Here is a 20,776-nt window from a genome sequence, read left to right on the forward strand (position 1 = left end):
CATAATGGTCACCCATGAGATGTTTCCAGTCTAATGATCTTGATATCAAATTATTAAAATTCTTCCTCTGAAGACTGTAACTTACAAATTTCTGCTGAAATCAGACCCAATAATGAAAATATGACTATAGAGCCTTAATCCTTGAAATTAAAAATGAAACCTATTAAGTTCTAGAAATTAACTAAACAGGTCATTTTTACCAGATAAGAGTGTTCGGGAACGTCATGAAAACTACAAAATAAATGAGGGCACACAAATGTGTGTACAACTCTGTGGTGATGCTCAAGTCCTTTAAGTAATGATGAATTATTAAATACCCAAAGGTAAAAACCAAGTAATTTTTAGAAACAAATACTGCGTGTGTTATTCAGATGGGCTCAACAATGTGAATACTAAGAGATTCTATTGAGCTCATTTTCACACATAACTCTTGTTAGGTTTCACTACGTAGATTATAACACAAGTCTAATAAGCCACTAACAACCTTTAAGCTTCGAGTATCAGCATTGTTAAGATCTCTTCATTCGTGAGCGCCTCCTCTCAGAAGGAACGTATGTTCCTACTGAGGAAGCGCACATGGACATGGACGTTCAGCTCAGAGGGCTCAGCACCAAGAGCCAGCATTTGGAAAACACAGGACATGCTTTCCTGCCGAGTCACACAGAAGACACTGAACACAACCTCATGACTTCTCAATGACTTGGGCCATTTGTACAAAAGCCAGACCACCTGCTGAGTGGTGATGAAATTCTGTGTCTACTTTTTAGCTTTTCTTTCTTTCTTTCTTTCTTTCTTTCTTTCTTTCTTTCCACTTCAAGATGAGCCAATGGACTCTGGGCATCTGCCTATATCAGGCTGCTCAGTCTCCCTTCTAGTGTATTGCCTCTAGTTCTCTGTTGATTGAAAAATCATATTTGAGAAAAACAGGTCAAGAGGAAGGAGAAGGTGAAAGGTGAAAATCTAAAGAGTTAGGTGAAGAGTTTTTAAATCATTATTTAAAAATTCTCTTTAAAACGCTTCAGCCTTCTTTGTTTACTTCTGGATTGGGGAATATGTTTTATTTAAGGTTTGGCTTTGCTAGATGGCAGATTAGTGGGGAACTTCTTATATTTTAAATCAAAGCAAACTGTGCTATTTTAATATCCAATTCTAGAAATAAAACACAAGGTTTCTTTATTATTTTTCAGATACATTACATGTGGGAATTATAAAGTTATAATATGCTAATGGTGCTTTTATACTGACTTTTTTTCGGGGGGGAGGGGACTTAAAACCTTCACATATGCTGACAACTTTATATAAATCATAGTGAAAAATGGGCATTTTAAGTCTCTAAATAACCGGCCAAGAAGAAAAACCTTCCTTTATTCATAGGTGTATTAATGTACTCTATAAATAATTTTCAAAAACCTTAAATTATCAGGACTCTTGTCTGAAAGCTTATTTGCCCCTGTACAATAAAAACAGAGCCACTATTTTGGACAAGTGAGAAAACAGTTAGGAATTTTCCCTATAGACTACTTCACTTTAATACTACCTGTATTTTATATTCCAGTGGCTTATTATTAATCTGTGTTTGACCACAGAGACTTGAAAATGTTAATTTGTCAATAACATATTTTAAAACTCAATCCACTGCTCTTTCATTACACACAGAGATGAAATTAACAGTGATCTCCAATTGATGCAGTGCTTTCAGACCAACAGACGCAGGCACGACAGTGAAGCCCACAGTGGAGGACCTGCTCTGGATCCACGGACAGCCGAAGATGGCCAGAGTTTGAGTGCCTCCTGCCCACAAAGCTGACTCCGGACATCTTCCTCCTCGCCTGCAGAGCTCAGCCCTCTCCTTGCGGGGGGTGGGGTGGTTGGTCTCCCAAGGCTCAGTCAGTCACCCCAGGGCCAGCTTCCCCGACTCTGACCCAGCAGCTCCTCCCGGCTGGCCCACCGAGATCTGTGCTCTCTGGATTCAGATGCCCAGCGGGTGGTTGCTGCCCTGGGAAAGCAGCAAGGTAAGGAGGCAGAGAGCCTGGGTCTGGGTCAGGCACACAAGAAGTGTGTGAGAGGGCATGAGGGAGGAGGCGGGAGGAAATGGGAGACTGAGAACATGCGAAAGAGCGTGGGAGAGCAGGGCAGAGGAAGGTCAGTAGAGACCAGAAGTCAGCACTTCCTTCTGGACCACTAATGTTTTACTTTCAAGTTGTTGTCCACGGTTAGTGAGGCTGGAAAGCACTGCTATAAGGCAAGCAGCAGGCTGATTCCTTCTTAAAAATTAATGAGGAGCACACAGCGATTCAAATACACATTCAAATCTTTACACAATTTACAGTCACTGGGGATACTTTGAGAATAGACGTGAGCAGGAAGTGCTCCTGAACAACTACAAATTAGTGAGTAAGGACAAAGGCTCCGCCTGGATGCTGATCACAGTAATTCATTTGTATTCAGTTACATATCCTCCAACAATGTTTTATTCTTCTACTTGAATGGCATACTTTGAGGATACGGTTTTGGCATCCATTTTCTTATAGCAAGCAAGTACTTGGGCTCAAGTTCTACCTCTGGCATCTCTGAAGAAGAAAATGTAGCTTCAGGCTTAGTAACTGGTAAATCAAGTCCTAATGAATCTTTTGAAATAAAATGAACAGCAACTGAAAAGCTCTAAAGCACCTAATAGATGCTATCTGGAAAAGTAAAAGATAATAGTGAAACAAAGAATGGAACTGGAAAAAGCCCGAGTCAAGTTACTTCAGTTAAAGTAGTATGTTTTTAAAAATATCATACTCCACCAGGGGGGAAACCAATTTCATTCTTTAGAATCGATTCTGAGATTTATATCACCGTATTACTGGAAGGTAGAATGGTAAACATGATTTCATACTGGAATATTTCCAAGATTACCCTCATACCTTCAGCTGTTAGAAACCAACAACTGGGTACTCCTTCGGTTAACTTTGTTCCCGATGGGAGGTCTAATCTTAGCTTGAACTGCAGAGTCTGTCCTGGAGATGCAGCCACTGGGGGAAGTCGAATGTTTGGAGCAGATTTAGGTAGTCTGGGTAATGTCTTCTGTTTTTCTCCTAGGAATGGGCCATCTACAACAGCATTTTCAGGTCTGAAGACTGGGAGCTAGGAAATAAGGAAATCTGTTAATTAAAGCACAACTGCTTTATAGTAATTGCAAAGGGCTTAATTTTGGACTTCAGTAGAAAAATGAGGTTCTGTATCAATGAAGCTTAATTGCCATTCTAGTCTGAATTAGAAATGTGCTTACTTAGACGTCCTTATGATTATTTTATAGGCCGAGAAACATATTTCATCCTGGCAAAAAAAGTTACCAATACTAACGAATGAAACAGAACTAAGTTCATTGTCTGATATGTTTACAGATGGTAGGAAATTAAAGTAATACGTTACCAATTTAAATGTAGGGGGTATAATTCCAATTCCAATTTTCACTGCCAACTATAAGATGGTCTATGTCAGGAGAAATGACACTTATGTTATGATGGCAGTCTGTATTTTCACTTTAAATCTTAGGAATCTAAAATCCTAGAATTTTAGAAAAAAAAAAACTCTTGCTTTTTTTTCCAGGCAAATGTGATATATCAGGAGGCAGCTTGAAAAATTTTGGAGACTTTATCCTTATCTTTAAAAAACTGGAAGAAACTTAAATGAGTTCTAATCAATCTTATTTTCAATGTGTTGAGAAATGTGGCTGCTAGAGTTTCCTTTGGGAGGTTATTTGGTAATGACTCACCACAGGAAACGACTACACATTAATTTAAGAATCGTTAAAAAAAAAAAAAAAACACCTTGACAACCCACCCCACGTGATATGTGTGGTATGATGTATCTCTATACATTTTGTTTTTAGACATTTAAATACAGATCGGAGTCCTCTTTTTTCCTCTTCTGAAAGTTCAAATTCTCTCCAATTTCCAGTATCTTAAACACTCTCGGCACAAATGGAAGTTTTATTTTAACAAGAACAGGGCATTCTTGAACTGGGCATTCGCTCGCTACTCTATCTACCTGTTGTACCCCCAACACTGGAGATGGTTTAACCACAAGTGTCTCTGTCTGTGCTGTGAGCACTTCAGTAGGATTCTTGAAATGATACTCTTCAACTTCTACTTTCAGATTGCTTACCACAGAAATCGTTTCTGTTTCTAAATCCATCACTTTAATTTGATGATTATTGGTGTCTGCTACATATAATAACTGGCCATTCTCTCCAATACACAAGCCTCCTGGTTCATTAAAAGTTGACTCGGTGAAGCTGGAAGTGATAACGTTACTTGCGTCTCCGGTTCCTGCTAATGTCGTGCAGTTTTTTGTTTTGGGATCCACAACTTTAATCTAAAAACAAAGAACAAAGAAGTACACATCTGAAGGCCAATCTCACGTTCGTAGTAAAGCGTAGTATCAAGCAAACCAGAGAATCCGATTGCCATTAGCATCCTTGCTAAATGTCAGGAAAAGAATAGGCATTTCCGTATTTTCTCAAAAAGCCAAACATTCAAATTACAGTCTCAGGGGAGACGCTCCATTCTAAGAGCTAAAAACTACGTAAAACTCCCAGTTACGTCTTATCTTCCAGCAACAATCTTTGATGAAATATTTCTGGAATTAAAAAAATAAAGTAAAATTCTTTTCCTGACAATGGGGCACAGTTGAACTGACTTTCTTCTCTCTCATGAGCATCTAACCCTGGCTGAGAATTGGCTGCTTATGTTAAACCTAATGATTCCCAATTGTGCCTCAATTATGTTAATTTATGGTATCATCACAAGGTAGTAACATTTATTTTCCACTAGTTTTTATAGAAAAGAAAAATGCAATAAAAATGGAAACAGTTGAATAATCTGTGCAATAGAGGCAAAAATGGAAATGCTGAAAATGGAATTATTTGCTAACAGGCACTGCAACTATGCAACAGCTCAGAAACGTTCCTTTGTTAGTTGACATATTAATTTCCCTGTCACCTGCCTTCTTTACTGTGTTACTAAGCAGCTTTGATGGATTGCAATTCACAATTTTTTGCTGTAGTCATTGGGAACGTGTTTAGTCCCTTCCCCAGCTCATAGTGCCATCATATGCTCTCTGCAAAGAAAGGACCAAGAAAAGAACAGCAAAGGCTTATCCATAGTTGTCAAAGACTGTTACTCCTCTCTATTTTAAAGTGGCAGTTGGAGGAGGCTCACAGAGCTTTCAGCATTTTAAATGCCACAGATGCAAAGCAGGGTATTCTACAATTCAGTAAGGACTCACCTTGTGATTATAAGAATCTGCCACGTAAAGTAAATTCCTTTTCTTGTCCCAGGTTACTCCAAGTGGGTGCTGAAGCTTGGCATCGATTCCTACTCCATCAACATCACCATAAGCAAATAAATTCTTTTTTTTTTTTAAAGAAAGAAACAGCACATATTAAAAATTTTACAGTGCTACAGTATACGGTATAAAGTAAAAAGATGACTATATATGCTAGTTAAGTTAAAGAGGAAATGGGTCTGATTGTTTTTTTAATGTTTACTTATTTTTGAGAGATAAAGAGACAGAGCATGAATGGGGAGGGGCAGAGAGAGGGAGACACAGAATCCGAAGCAGGCTGCAGGCTCTGAGCTGTCAGCACAGAGCCCAACGCGGGGCTGGAACTCACGAATCGTGAAATCATGACCTGAGCTGAAGTAGGATGCTTAACTGACTGAGCCACCCAGGTGTCCCGGAAATGGGTCTAATTTCACATAAATAGGCCTGGGTGTTTGATTTAGACAAGAAAAACAAAATGACAGAATTCTGAACCTCTTAATTTGTGGTGCTTGATAGTTTTATCCACAGTAATCACACCTCTAGCCAGGAACAGGTCAAGTCTACTAATCTGATGCTCTTTCCACCCTACTGCCTAATACCTAATCTACATTCTCCTCTTCTTTTGGTAATCAATATTTTATCCTTCCTTTCCTCCTGAAGCCTTGACGTGTGTGTAATCAAGCAGAGTCAACATCCAACTTCTCTTGGATGGTTTTGCTACTTGTGTTCCTTTATAGTCGCATTTCCTTTGGCCTCACTTCCACTTTAACTTACGGCGAGGCCACGAACTCTGTCTCCTAAAATCTATTGACTCTTCGCAATTCAAGAACCGCAAGCCTGGCAGGGTCTGGGCGCAGCATGCAACAGTGACTTTCGGGCATTACCATGGGGTCTCGTTCTCCTCCTACAAGGTGCCTCACCGCCCCGTCCCTCAGTGACACGGCTCTCACGGTGCTGCTCTCGCTGTCTGCTACAAACAGGCAGCGCCAGGGCTCTTCAGAGGCCAGAGAAAGACCTGAAGGCTGGGCGAAGCCGGCCTTGTGAGGATACGCATTATTTCGGTTCTCTTCATTTCCACTTCCGGCGAACCGAAGGCAGGTTCCTTTTTGTAGCTCACTAAAAAAAGACAAGTTCATAGGTGGAATCAACATGGTTACGTTGTATCCAATTTACTTAGCAAATGAATGTGAACAATGAAATCAGTGGTATAAATAAGCATTGTTAGAAGCAAACTATGATCTTGGCCTAAAGAGTGCAAGTCAGCTTTGCTTTCACTGTAGTTTTTCTTTTTTAGAGAGAGAAAGAGAGAAAGCGAGCGCACGAGAGGGCGAAGGGCAGAGAGAGGGGGAGACCGAGGACTCAAGCAGGCTCTGCACTGCCAGTGCAAAGCCCGATGTGGGCTCGAACTCCCAAACCATGCGATCATGACCTGAGCAGAAACCGAGTCAGATACTCAACCGACTAAGCCACCCAGGTGCCCCTTTCACTGTAGTTTTTCTAAATCATTAACTTACTCACTGTGTAAGGACACACACAAAATTGAAACTATTCTGAATGGCTAGCTAGGAAGTCCCTGACAAGAATAAGGATCATATCATTGACTAGATAATTTTGGTTTTTTTTTCCCCTACAAAATGGCCAGAGAGAGGTATAGCTGGATCCCACCTTCACTTCCTACAGGATGATAATGCTGCTTTAATCAAATGTAAAACGCATTTCTTAACATACAATAAGAAATTTCTATTTAGAGCACTCTGCAAGGATTCTTTTTGTAACATGGAGAAAGTTTTACACTTTGGCTTCTAAGTTTATGCTGGAGGAACAGTAAGGAAGACGTGGTGTGTTGAAGGAAGGGAAGAAGCTCGCTCAGGATGCAAAATAATGAGACTATGTGCCCATCATCTCCAGATAGGGTGCAGCAGGCACAAGTCCAAAATGACCACCAATCACTTAGTAGTTGATATGTCACCGATGCTAAGTTAGAGAACAGGGGATACAGGCAAAGGGTTATAGAATATATAAAATATGGGCACTTATTCAAGAAACTTCTAAAAAAATAGAGTCATAGAAATACATGGGATAACTACTACACCAAATTAAGAGGTAATTAATACGAGTCTTAATTTCAAATAGGAGTGTCCTTAATTAAATAAAAAAGAGTGGGGAGAAAAAGTACCTTCTAAAATGTTAGGAGTCTTGCCCACTGAAGATCAGTAATAAAGATAAAGCATCCTTAAAATTATGATACGGGTCCATGTGATCTGACTGGACATTTTCCTATTACGAACGACAGTGACAACTCTACTTTTTTGGAAATTTAGTTCACTCTTGACCATCTAGGTCGAAAACAGCCATCACCTACAACAGTAGATTCTGGCCAGTTTTGCTACTTCTTTCTACTGTTTATAATGATGCCTCATATTAATGTTTCTGGTCACCTCACGGTTTGGGCTACTGTCATCTCATGCCCAGAGATCATCACAGCCCCATCGCTGCTACCTCTGTCCCTAGTTGTGTCCCACTCCAGATGCTGCCAATGTTCTTTCAAAATCACAGATCTAATCAGGCCACTTCCCAGCTTAGAACTTTCCATATAGGCATGCAGAATAACATTCACATGTCTTAAAAGGACACACAAGGCACTTCACAATTCGGCATTTACTCACATCACTGGTGTCATTTCCTGCCTAGAAAACCTCCCCTTTCCCTAACTCCTACTCCCCTCTCAGGTTTCAGTTTAGCAGCTTCTTCCCGGAAGCCTTTCTGGATAGCTCCTATCTTATTGCTATCGGGTGTTCTTATTCACTTTAAAGGACTGCTGCAGTGATCCCTTTTACACACAGCACTGGCATTTCCCAGCTATTTTCTGTTTGGTGATCTCATTCTTCCTCTGTTAGTCCACTGAAGAGAGCAACATTTAAAAAGCTTTATTCTTAATACAGTGAATATATTTTATCCCTTCAGATTAGCACAGGCCTAGCATCCAGCATGTTTAATAAGTAGGTAAGACGATGACTAAATGTCGCCAAACAGCACACACAGCAACACATGCGCGCACACACACACACACGATTTGGAGCATCTGGTATGTTCGATCATCTATAGAACTACTCCTTCCTACTGATAAATATGTCTGAGATGATTAGCACTTACTTTCTATGGTGATTAAACGGTCTTTGTGGTCTAGGACTTCCATTCATTCATTTATTCTATAAACCCTTACCGAACTCCTATTATATACCACATACTATGCTATGCACAGGGGACATAGAAATGAATGAGAAAGGGTGCCTTAAGGGACAGTGTAGTAGAAGGAAACAGTTATGTAAACAAGTACAACCAGAAATGGGGAGGGGGAGGGGGAGAGAGAAGGCACTTATCAGCACAGTAATGTAACTACACAGGGGGTGCAGTGAGGTCATAGCAAAGAATATGCATAGTTCTACCTGGAGTGTTAGGGAGAAGAAACAAGGCTCTACAGAAAGGATATAAAAAAAGTGTGCAGAGACACTATTTTTTCATCTTTATATCCCCAACAGTGGCAGCAAAACTCCTACATTTACTGTATATAAACCAGGCACTAGGCTGAGCTCTTCATATATATTATTAATCCTCAAAACAAGCCAAGGAAGTAGATATACATAAGGAAACGGAAGGATAGAAGGTTAAGTGGGCTCTCCTAAGCTCAGAGAGATGAGTGGCAGAGTCGGGATTCAACCTGAGGCATGACTACAAAACCCGAGCCATTAACCGCTCTGTCACGCAGTCCTCCAGTGTCTGTGTTAATGAGCGGGGATGTCTGGACTGCATGTTAGAGATGTGCCCACAGCTCCAGTTCTGTCTCTAGATGCTCCATAGGGCCGCTCTTCCCAGGTTCCCAGAAGTTAGCAATGGCAGTCACAAGACTTGGGCTCGTGAGACAGAAGTGACGTACGTCACTCCCAAGTAGAAGCTTTAAGAGCCACCGAGCGACTCACCACCTCTCTCTCTGCCAGGGTGACTGGCAAAGCTCCAGACGGTGGCCGCTTCATCGGCCTAGTGGCAGAGGAACGCTCCCCAGTGAACCTACTGAGTCAGCCAGAAACAAACCTTGTCTTACGCTCCCGACGATCGGAGAGGCAGTTAACGGAGCTCCAGCCCAGCACACGCTAGTGACTAGCACGCAGCGGAGCTGTGAGCGTGGAGACTCGGGGAGAGGGAATTCTGTGAACTCGTGTAGTTCACACGAGACAGAAACTGTCACTTACTTTTTCTTTGGTAGTCTGCCGCTGTCCAGGAGCAGTGCCCATATCTGATGAGTCCCTGCCATGGCTATCCAGAGAATGTCATCTCTTTGGACCTCTGAACCTTTACAAAAATAAACAGTAATTATCATATACATATCTCGTTAAGACAAACACTCCGCATGTTTTAGAAGTTTAAAAGATGACAGCGGTTATGTTTACAAATCATCTGAAGAAAAAAATATTTGCAGCGTTTTAAGTTGTTTTTGAAATTTTTCCGTTTTCCTTGTGAAATGTTACTTACTATTTATAAATTTACCTGTAAATTCATAGAAATCCAAAGCATTCTCAATAGCGGTCTGTCCCTCTGCCTCTCTGGACACAATGTTTGTTCTTATTTTATCTGCTAAAACAAGTTGACATATGCTCTCCAGAGAAACTCTGCCAGTCAAATACTGAGCATTAACCACTGAAATCATATGCTTTAATAACAGGGTTTTTGTTCAATTATCATGAAAAGACCCCATCTTTTAATACTGTAAAAAAAACAGGTATTTCCTTTGGGGCACCTAGCTGGCTCAATCGGTGGGGCATGCGACTCTTCGTCTCGGGGTCATGAGTTCAAGCCCCAGTTGGCCATCGAGCCTACTTAAATATTTCCACCACTGGATTAGCTAGACTTAGATACACATCACAGCTGTTATTTAAAAATCCACTGTTTAGTTGGCTATGAGAGTTTTCAAAAAAACATAGTTCACCTGCAAAAAAGCTAAGGGTATATAACATATTAGAATATAACCTTGTTTACTAAATATCAGAAATAATTTTCCACTTTCTTAGATGATGTTACAACTAACTACAACATGACAAGGCTCTATTTCTCAAATTCTTTTGTTAACATTTTTTATTTTATTTTAATTTTTTTAATGTTTAGTTTTGAGAGAGACAGAGTGTGAGCAGGGGAGGGGCAGAAAGAGAGGGAGACACAGCATCCAAAGCGGGCTCCAGGCTCTGAGCCGTCAGCACAGAGCCCGGTGTGGGGCTCGGATTCACGAACCGCGAGATCATGACCTGAGCTGAAGTCAGAAGCTTAACCGACTGAGCCACCCAGGCGCCCCTTACCATATTTATTTCAATTTAGGGGTGCTTGGCTGGTTCAGTTGGTAGAGCATGTGACTCCTTATCACAGTCGTGAGTTTAAGCCCCATGTTGTTGGGTGTGGAGCCTACTCTAAAAAAAAATATATATATATATATATATATATATATATATATATATATATATATATATATATTCAAACTGTATTCTGAGGCAACTTTTACATATAATTGAGAATTTTTAACTAAAACAATTTGGTCAGATCTACCTTATGCTAAAAGAAGTATCTTGGTAAGGCTGTTTTGTTTTTTTGTATCTTCTTTAACTTCAAGTAGTTTGTGTCCAAACTTTTCTTCCTTAACTTATATTACTTTCAAGTGTCTTTCAATTTAACAACAACAAAAATAATGATGGTTCTCAAAAAATTGTGGTTGCTATGTGCCAAGCACTTTATAGAGATTATCACTTACATTTTCTGAGATGCCCCAAAAGACACGTAGTGTTATTAGGCTCTTTTTACAGATGAAGAAACTGAGGCTTAGAGAGGTTAGGTAACTTGCCAGGATCACAGTGCTGGCAAATGAACTGGAATCTGACACCAGGTGGACCAACAGAAAAATCTAGATCACATGTTGCCTCTTTTTCTGTGTTCTTAATTACTATCCTATGAAATCTAAAGGAAAGTATTTTAATTTTTCATAGTCAAATATTTTTATGAACATAAATTATATTAAAAGTGACAAGGGCACCCATTTATTCTGGGGACTCTGTCTCTGCTTAATCACTTTAAAAGTGGATCAGAAGCTTTTCATAATTATTTTATTTTGCTCCTGCCATGTAAGGACAAAGTGCAAAGGTGACCATCTATAAGCTAGAAGAGAGCTCTCACCAGAAACCAATCATGCTGGCACCTTGACCTTGGACTTCTAGCCTCCAGAGCTGTGAGAAAATAAATTTCTGTTGTTTAAGCCACCCCATCTGTGGTATTTTGTTATGGCAGCCCGAGGTGACTAAGACATTCCCCCTGAGAACAGAAATGAGACAAGGATATCTGCTATCAACACTTTTATTTAGCATCATATGAAGGTCCTAATTTGTGCGGTAAGAAAAGAGAAGCACAAAGCATAAAGATTAGAAACAAAACTGTAATCAGTAGAAGATGGCACGCTGTTAAAGCCTCTACCCTCTGCCAAGAGAGAGCTGCGTTGGTACATAGCTGAGTCAAAGACCTAATCGGTTCTCCAAATTGACCGGCCTAGTTCGACCAGAGTCTTACTGCATGAAGGCCAAACTTATGGTATTAAAGTGTGAACGATCTGTTTGGTTTTGCTCTCTGTGTACTTATTTCCTTTGAAGCATGAGAAACAAGAAAAAGTATAGAAGCAAAGGCTGTGTCAGGTCAGGATTTCAGTGTCCTGGAATTCCCCATAACAACTGATGATGACAGCTGGGGGGAGGGAGGTGGTAAAAAATGATGACCATCCAGAACACTTCTATGACTAAGGGACTGAGCTAAGTAAGCATGTTTCAGGGAGTATTTCCTTTAATTTAACAACTTTAGTAAGTTGTTCTCCATTTTATAAAGAAACTGAAATTGAGAAGGGTTAAATAATTTGTTAAAATTCACACAGCTAAACCTGGAATAATAATCTATTAGTAAGTCTGACTCCAAATTGTTAGTGTTCTAACCAGAACAGAGGAACTACAGAAGTGAGGCTGGGCTCTTGCAGCCAAGTTTTCTCCCTCCCTCCTTCCTGCCTCTGCCCCATGAACTTAGCCCTGGCTTCAAGGACCCAAGAACATTTTCTGTGTGATCAGGAGAGAGATCAGATCAAACGTAAGCATGGCTCTCTATGCCAGGATGTGTGTCTACATTCACTCTTTCTGTCCTTCTTTCCTGTAGCCTATGAGATAACCTATGGCTGAATAATCCCTTACCAGTATTTTTTCCAATCCCTTGCCTTTCCATTTTTGGTTTGTTTCAGCTTACCAGCAGCTCTTTGTGACTTTTAGGATGAAACCCCATATTATAACAAATCCTTCTACAGTATTTGTTAGGTACCACTTTCTACGTGCCAAGCACTGTTCGAAATGCATCACATATTAATGCTCCTAGTAATTCGTGCAATAAACTTTTGACCTATATACTATTAGTATATAAATACTATTAGTATATAAATACTATTAGTATATAAATATATTAGTATATAAGTATATTAGTATATAAATACCATTAGTATGTAAATAGATAACTATTAGTATCTTTAATTTAGATGAGGAAATTGAGGCATAAAGAGGCCAGGTAGCTTGTCCAAAGTCACATAACTACTACGATGTAAACTAATTAGAACCCAAGCGGTCTGGCTTCAGTCCATACTACACTGCCTCTCAGGAAGTTTTTACCCTGGCCTGATCATTCACTGAGGGCTGAAGAGTTTGTTCTTGCAGATAAAATCAGAAAGAATGAGAGGGAAGAGAAGGCAGAAAAAGGTAGTCGGGCATTTATAAGGTCTATTGAGCCAACAAGAATCATTAATAATTTATACTATCCACCCTGGATTTTGAAATCTAAAGCACGTAGTTGTATCACCAAGTATAGGTATTGGCTCTGTTCCTTCTAACAAGAATATGGTGATCATGAACATTTCAGTTTTAAATGAAGAGTTCATTTAGTATTACTGACTTCCAACAGTCACTAAAAAAAATAAGTAAAAAAATAAAAAAGACAATGCCAAGAGCTGAAAAGGTTTTGGGAGTATTTTTAAAAGGCAAAACCTCTCGTAACTGTGAGAATTAGTGAAATAATTATATAAGACAGGAATAAAATCAGCAAATGAAATATGAAAATGAAAAGAAAATTACCTGCCATCTAGCTTTTAAAAATTCAATGTTATTTTAAGCAACTAGGATCAAAAATAGAAGCCAATGATTAGAACCCTCTAAATAATTTCACCTGTGAAATTGCCCATTAGCGTAAATAGGTTTTTCTACGCAATCTCTCAACCTCCTATGAAGCAAAACTTCACGCCACTAGGAGAAAGCAACCAAGCCCGGCGTCCCATGGTACAGGAAAAAACCAATTACAGCTGGAGGAAGGGCAGAAGAAAAAAACCTCTCCACCTCTGGGGGAGGCGTCTTTGGCCAAAGACCCCATACCGACACCAATACAGGTTTCCCACTGCTGGGGGAGAAGCAGAAGACTTCTCAAAACCACTCAGAATTTAGCTGCCCCGGAGAGAAGGAACGGGAACAGCGAAGAAGCTTCCCGCCTCCTTTCACGACGGCCCAGGCACACAGGGCCTCCCCAGGACTGAGGTCGACCAATAACAAACAGCAGCGGCCTCTCTCTTGTGGAACTACTGCAAGGCAGGGAAACAACCCTGTGGCTCGGCTGTGCAGGGTGACCAAAGGCGGACAGTGTGCCAACACTGAGAAAGACCCTCCGGCACGCAGGCTCCCCACACTAAGGCCGCAGCAGCCCCCTGCCAGAGGAATTCGAAAGCTATGATCAACGGAGAGTAACCACAGCGATCATAAAACCAAGGCCCAGCCTAGGTTCTGACCGAATTGACTGAAACTCCCATTATAATGGCATAAATACTACTGATCTCCTCAGCCTCTATAGTTCTATTCAAGATGACTGGAATATTAAAAAAAAAAAAAAAAAATGAGAAGACACACATAACAGCAAGGCCAGAACAAAACAACACCCCCCTCCCAAACCAAAACTCCACTTTTAAGAGACAAAACAATCAACAGAACAGACTCAGGGATGACCTGAAATCTGGAACTGTAGGGTATGGACTTTGAGAGAGCTATACTTTCTATGTTAAAGAATCTAGAGAAAGAGGTGGCCAACATACCTAAATAGGTGAAGAATTTAAGCAGATACATGGAATCTATAGGAAATAGTAAAATGGAGATGCTATACACAAAAGAATCCCAATAATAAAAATTCCTTCAATAGGCTCATCAGTTGACTAGACACAGCTGAGGAAACAATGACCCTAAAGATAAACCAATATAAATGATCTGAATTGAAACACCACAGAAAAAAAGGTGAAATAAAAAACATGATACGTAAGAACTGATGGGTAGAACATCAGACTCTCGCATATAAGTAGCTGAAATCCCAGAAAGAAAAGAGCAGAAAACATACATGAAGAGATGATAGGTGAGAATTTTTCCACCAATAGTGAAGGACACAAAACCACAGACTCAAGAATTCTAAGGATAACTCCTACACTTATCAAACTGCTAAAAACCAAAGGAAATCTTGAAGGCAGCCAAAGGCGGGGGGGGGGGGGGGGGGGCACTTTATATGTAAAAGAACTAGGAAAATAATTAGACCTCTTGTTTAAAACTATGTAAGTTATAAGACAATGGAATGCATCTTCAAAGTACCTAAAAAAACTCAGTCCAGACTAATACATGGAGTAAAAAATATCTTTCAAAAATAAAAGCTAAATACTTTTTCAGATATCTCACTCCCAACATCCCCCCCCTTAAAAAAATAGCCAAGAGAAATCAATGTCAGCAGACATGTGTCTCTAGAAATGTTACAGAAGTTCTCCAGACTAAAGCAGTATTATTCCAGAAGGACACTTGGGATTCTAAGAAAAAGTTTTGAGAACAGTTTGGCAGTTTCTTATAAAATGACACATACACTTCCATATGACCTAGCAATTTCAATTACTAAGCATCTGCCCAAGAGAACTAAGTACAAATGTCCACATAAAAACCTGGACACAAATGTTTACAGAGGCTTTAATCATAATTGCCATAAACGAGAGCCATCCGAAGTGTCTATCAACTAGCGAATAAACAATTTGTGGTACGGCCATACAACGGAATACTACTTAAAAATAAAAAAGAACAAACAGCTGATACAAGCAACAACAGGGATGAGTGTCAAAAGCTTTATGCTAAATAGAAAAAGGAACAAGAAATAGAACACTGTTGGTAGCTGGAGTAGGTGGTAGAGTAGTGGGAAGGATACTGAGCAAAGGGTCACAAGAACTTTCTGGGATGATGGAAATATTCTCTGTCTTGATTGTAGTAATGGTTAAAGACTGTATGTTTGTCAAAAATCACAGGGCTTAAACCTAATAAGGGTGAATGCCACTTTTATAAATTATATCTCATTAACCTGACTTAAAAAAAATCTTATAAATACAAAGTCAATGTGATAATAAACACTCTTCTCTCAAATTTTAAATAGAAAACAACTGTTTTTATTTTACCAAAATAAAAACACATTAGTCCCACTGTATAAAATTCACTCCTCAAAAAAAAAAAAAAAAAAATCTCTCAACTGATTATCTTAGAGGATGTTTTTTATGGTATTTCATAGCATATTAATGGAAGTCAGGGAAGTATATTATCTACGCACATAAGTACCAACACTGTAGATTTTTTAGCATACTAAACAGTTGGATTTCAATCATTAAGAACAGCTAAATTATATCTAGGGAAAATGCTGATTAAAGGGCCAACGAAGGTTAATGGGATTCGGGCACACTGTCCTTTCCATAAATTATTCTAAATCAGGTAAAGTCCAAAGTACTTAGAGAGCAGCAGGGGTTTTGACCTTTATGATAAAAAAAAAAATCTCTTAGAAACATGGCACAGATTCTGAAAAAATATGAATTTGTTGTACTTATTATTTTTAGTGCATTATGAAACTCTGACTATATTTTGAGTGATAAAAAATGAACAAAGATGAAACAATCTCTTTTGTAAAAATAATTTTATGTTATTTTTATGCTTTTATTACTGTAATGGCATGATTAGGCTAAATATTCAGTCACTATTTAAAATACATATGTACGTACATATACACATTACATGTATATTTAAAACGATCAGAGGTATTTCAAGTACCTCCCTAATCTCTTGAAGTATTATTAACTGGGTCTCGTGATAAGACATATATTCAATTGTGTATTCGTCCTCAGTATTTTACATTCTCTTAACCTAATCTATTTTGTTTTTTTTTAAGTTCAATTTTTAATTAAGTATACATTCACATGGATACAGGTTGTACGTTCAAATGGATACATGTTATATACAAAGTTTAATATCTAAAAATCCATGAGCACACCACCAAGTTCAAGAAAAAGAATATTATTTGAAAACCTCATGCATCCTTCTATAATCATATCCCCTTCTCCTCCCACAAAGAACCACTAGTCTAAAAATTTGTGTTTTTCATTCTTCTTTTACTTTTTAATTTTTCCATGTCTGGATGGATCTCTTGATTGTACAGATGACCCTTGAAAACAGGTCTGAAGTACATGAGTATACCTGTACGCAGACTTTTTATCAATACAGTATAGTACTGTAGTTGTTTTTTCTCTTATGATTTTCTTGACATTTTCTTTTCTCTAGCTTACTTTATTGTAAGAATACAGTATATAGGGGACTCCTGGGTGGTTCAGCCTGACTCTTGATTTCGGCTCAGGTCTTTATCTCATGGTTCATTTAGAGCCCCAGATCCGGTTCTGTGGAGCCTGCTTGGATTCTCTTCCTCACTCTCTGCCCCTCCCCTACTCATGCTCTCTCAAAACTAAATAAACATTAAAAAAATAACACAGTATATTACACATATACAAAATATGTGTTCATCAACTTTATGTTGTCGGAAGGCTTCTGATCAAGAGTATGCTATTAGTAGTTAAGGTTTTGGGGAGGCAGAGTTACATGCAGATTTTTTTTTACAGCAAGGGGGTCAGTGCCCCTACCCCCTGCACTGTTCAAAGGCCAATTGTATAGCCTTGCTTCCTATTCAACTTTCTATAAAAGAAATCTAATGTGGGTCTTTTCTGTAACTTGATTTTTTTACTCCGTAGATGCCAGATACTTGTCCATGCTGCTAGGCATAGCTGTGTTGTGGTCCATTTTTGCACTATGGAACAGCCTGATATATGAAGATATTACAACACCTAATCTACATTTCATGTTTCCCTTCTGATAATTCCATCCTCTTTCAAATTCCTAACTATGGTAGAATTTCAGATATATCCTTTTAAAATATTAAAAAAATTTATGTGTTTACGAGAACGATTTTTCTCAGTCAGTCCCTTTCAAGTTGCATTTAATTACACATCTGTTTAAACCAGTTGTACAATTACATAATTTATATATGATCCAATTAAATATGAATGCAAATGGAAAGTTATTTTTATGAAAACAAAGTTGAATACTTTGGGAAGACTTAATGAAAGTAGCTAAGCCAAATTGTTGTTGAACTAAGTGTAGAAAGACTACTGAAAAGAATAGGTTAAAAAAATTTCAGCCCTCAGATTTCCTTGCAGGGGTTTCAAAATTCTCATCACACTTTAAAGAAACCAAAACAATATATTTAGAGTGGTTCAAGACTATCAGGGGCCACGTAAAGAAAAGGCTGTAGTCCTACATCAAAAGATTGGCTAAAAATGTACATTTATAGTTCTTAAAAGAAAGCATTTTTACTTTTATGATTCCCAGATTTAAAAGATTTTTTTTTTTTTTTTTTTCCGGGGCACCTGGGTGGCCGAGTCGGTTGAGCACCTGACTTCAGCTCAGGTCATGATCTATAGTTTGTGAGTTCAAGCCCCGCATTGGGCTCTGTGCTCACAGCTTGCTCAGAGCCTGAAGCCTGCTTCAAATTCTGTATCTCCTTCTCTCTCTCTGACCCTCCCCCGCTCATGCTCTGTCTCTGTCTGTCAAAAATAAATAAGTGTACAGGGTGCCTGGGTGGCTCAGTTGGTTAGGCGTCCGACTTCAGCTCAGGTCATGATCTCAGTTTGTGGGGTTTGAGCCCCGCGTCAGGCTCTGTGCCGACAACTCAGAACCTGGAGCCTGCTTTGGATCCTGTGTCTCCCTCTCTCTCTCTGCCCCTCCCCTGCTCATGCTCTGTCTGTCTCTGTCTCAAAAAAATAATAAATAAAAACATTTTTTAAAAAATTTAAAAAATAATAACTGTTTAAAAAAAATTAAAAAGATTTTTTTCCTATATGGATCAATTATCATAGTGAATCACTTCAGTAATGGATTCTACTCATTTACTTCTGCTTTTATTTCCACAAAGGATTCAGGTAGCTGACAAAGAAATAAACACTAATAAATAAATATGAAATAAGGAAATTGAAGCAATAGGTAAACAGGGTAGAAAAAATGCAACTGTACAGATATTGAAAAATGAATGTCATGTTTCCATTATATTTTGCTCGATAATTTGTCTCTAAGTTTTCTGGTAATCAATACAACAAAGCAAATACAATCAGTTACAATATTCAAATTATCAAGGAGCTTAAACTTCATACTTAGGAAAAAAATAATATAGGGATCAGAAAAAAATTCTCTAGTAGAGAAATTTATAAGGTAATGATTGAATTACAGCAAATCTCTATAGTAAAAACAGTACAAGTCCCATAGGGCCGTGTTTTGATGAATCCACAGTGTGAAACACATATGCACACATATAGATATAAATGAATGTGACATGTTTATGCGTCAATATATTTTTTAATGAATGACAGAATCCCAAAATACAGTTTAGTAAAAACAATTGTAAGAACAAATATCCTATGATCCAATTTCCCCATACTCTGACAATATACATCAATCCAGGAGATTAGATTTTAGAGTAACTTAAAGCAGTGGCTCTTAAAATGTTTCCTGGGGAACATACAACTTTGAAATTCTGATGAAATTCTGACCAATTCCTCCAAATTTTATAGAGTTTCTGGGAAGTTTAAGTACCTCAAAAAGCCTAACCAGGAATGCCTGGAGTATATGACCCAAGGTTAAAAACTCTTGGACTAGAGTAGTCATTGTGATTATAGGTCCTTCATATAATGCTTGAAAACCATTTTCTCTTAGTATTTTGAAGGGTGTTAAGCTTAAGTGCATTTAAGATTACTCGTCTTGCCAAGTACCTGGAGTGAAGCTATTTTAAGCTGTAAGTGAAACGCAGAGCCATATGCTCTTAATGATCCGTTGAGCTAAGGTAGGACTCACTTCCTTTACTGAGAACTGAGCTTAATAAAGACATACATCTCAGCACATCAGTCCAGGTGGAAGCCAAGAGGGTACTTGTCTCTAGAGCCAAGATTTTCTTTAGAAAGCAGTTTGGATGCATTCTCAGTAGGAAATAAACAACCAGAGATTCCATGCCATAATGTGTGAAAAAACTTTTAGCCTAGATTTAAGTACTCCTTGGCTACTTAAATATAGTATCTGGTAAAGTATATCCTGTTTTTAAGCAATGCAAGTTCTAATTTATGTGACAGACTGAATTACTCATCTTGGTTCATCCACACCCTTACCATGGCCTCGCTGTAGGCAAAATGCAATTCCCATCCCATGACTTTGAGCTCAGTTATGTGATTTGCTTAATAACAGTAGGTAGGCAGATATGACATGAGCAAGGGCTTAAAATGTATGTACTGGGCTTACACTCTTGTGCTTCTGCCTTTTGCCAAAAGAATATGTCTCAGACAGCTACTGGTCCAAGGAGGACGAGAAACAAATGGAGCAGATCTACACCCAAGAAACAGCCTGGAACCAAGCCCAGGCTGAGCCTTGATCGGCTGAACCCCAAACCTATATGTGAGTGAGAAATAAAGGTTTAGGTTTGTAGGAGTTTGGGGATGATTTCTTATGAAGTGTTACTGCGGCAATTACTAACAGACACAGTAAATACAAGTTGTAAATTGCAAAATAGCAACATCAGTAACTGAACTGCTATACAGACTACAGCTTTAAATCACTCGGGACTTACACACTAGGGGAGAAAATTTCTTTTTTCTCCGTGAGGGAGGTGACAGCACACCAAAGTAGCAATTCTCACCCACTTTGACTAGTTTACCGAGAGAGATGTTTCCCGACCGGTTTTCTATCTCTAAGATCTATGTTCAAAGAGCTCAGTAGTGTATCCAAGGCAAAGAGGCAGGAGCAACAGAGAAGTCCTGTTAGGGATGAATATTTTTAACCTTGAAATTATTTAGAATTGGGGGTGCGTGGTGACACAAAGAAGACTGTAGCTGGTTTCACTACGGTTTTAAAATTCTCTGCATATAATATGACCCCTCATTGCTTGCACCTGGGACACACTCTTCCCTCTCCCTTCCCAACCCCTTCCTTCTCCCTTTGAGCCT

General features: G+C 38.9%; 1 protein-coding gene and 1 long non-coding RNA gene across 5 annotated transcripts in view; one reads left to right on the top strand and one right to left on the bottom strand.

Annotated features, from left to right (window-relative positions):
* Positions 1-4,300, top strand: part of LOC132684877 (uncharacterized) — a 143,487-nt gene extending 139,187 nt beyond the window's left edge. For 3 of the 4 annotated variants that reach the window (XR_014135336.1, XR_013550570.2, XR_013550571.2), the window contains 2 exons: positions 1,657-2,012; positions 3,085-4,300. This is a non-coding gene — a long non-coding RNA (uncharacterized LOC132684877). The remainder of the gene's footprint in view (positions 1-1,656; positions 2,013-3,084) is intronic. The other variant, XR_013550572.2, reaches the window with a different exon arrangement.
* NHLRC2 (NHL repeat containing 2) overlaps positions 1-20,776 on the bottom strand; it is a 59,511-nt gene that overhangs the window by 7,703 nt on the left and 31,032 nt on the right. Inside the window, exons 6-10 of the mRNA XM_060641428.3 lie at positions 9,561-9,660; positions 6,198-6,429; positions 5,275-5,397; positions 4,153-4,362; positions 2,910-3,129 (exon numbers count right to left, since the gene is read on the bottom strand). Coding sequence (XP_060497411.1) covers positions 2,910-3,129; positions 4,153-4,362; positions 5,275-5,397; positions 6,198-6,429; positions 9,561-9,660 — 885 coding nt within the window. The remainder of the gene's footprint in view (positions 1-2,909; positions 3,130-4,152; positions 4,363-5,274; positions 5,398-6,197; positions 6,430-9,560; positions 9,661-20,776) is intronic.

This window comes from Panthera onca, chromosome D2 (assembly GCF_046562875.1).
Source record: "Panthera onca isolate mPanOnc1 chromosome D2, mPanOnc1 haplotype 2, whole genome shotgun sequence".
Lineage (NCBI taxonomy): Eukaryota > Metazoa > Chordata > Mammalia > Carnivora > Felidae > Panthera > Panthera onca.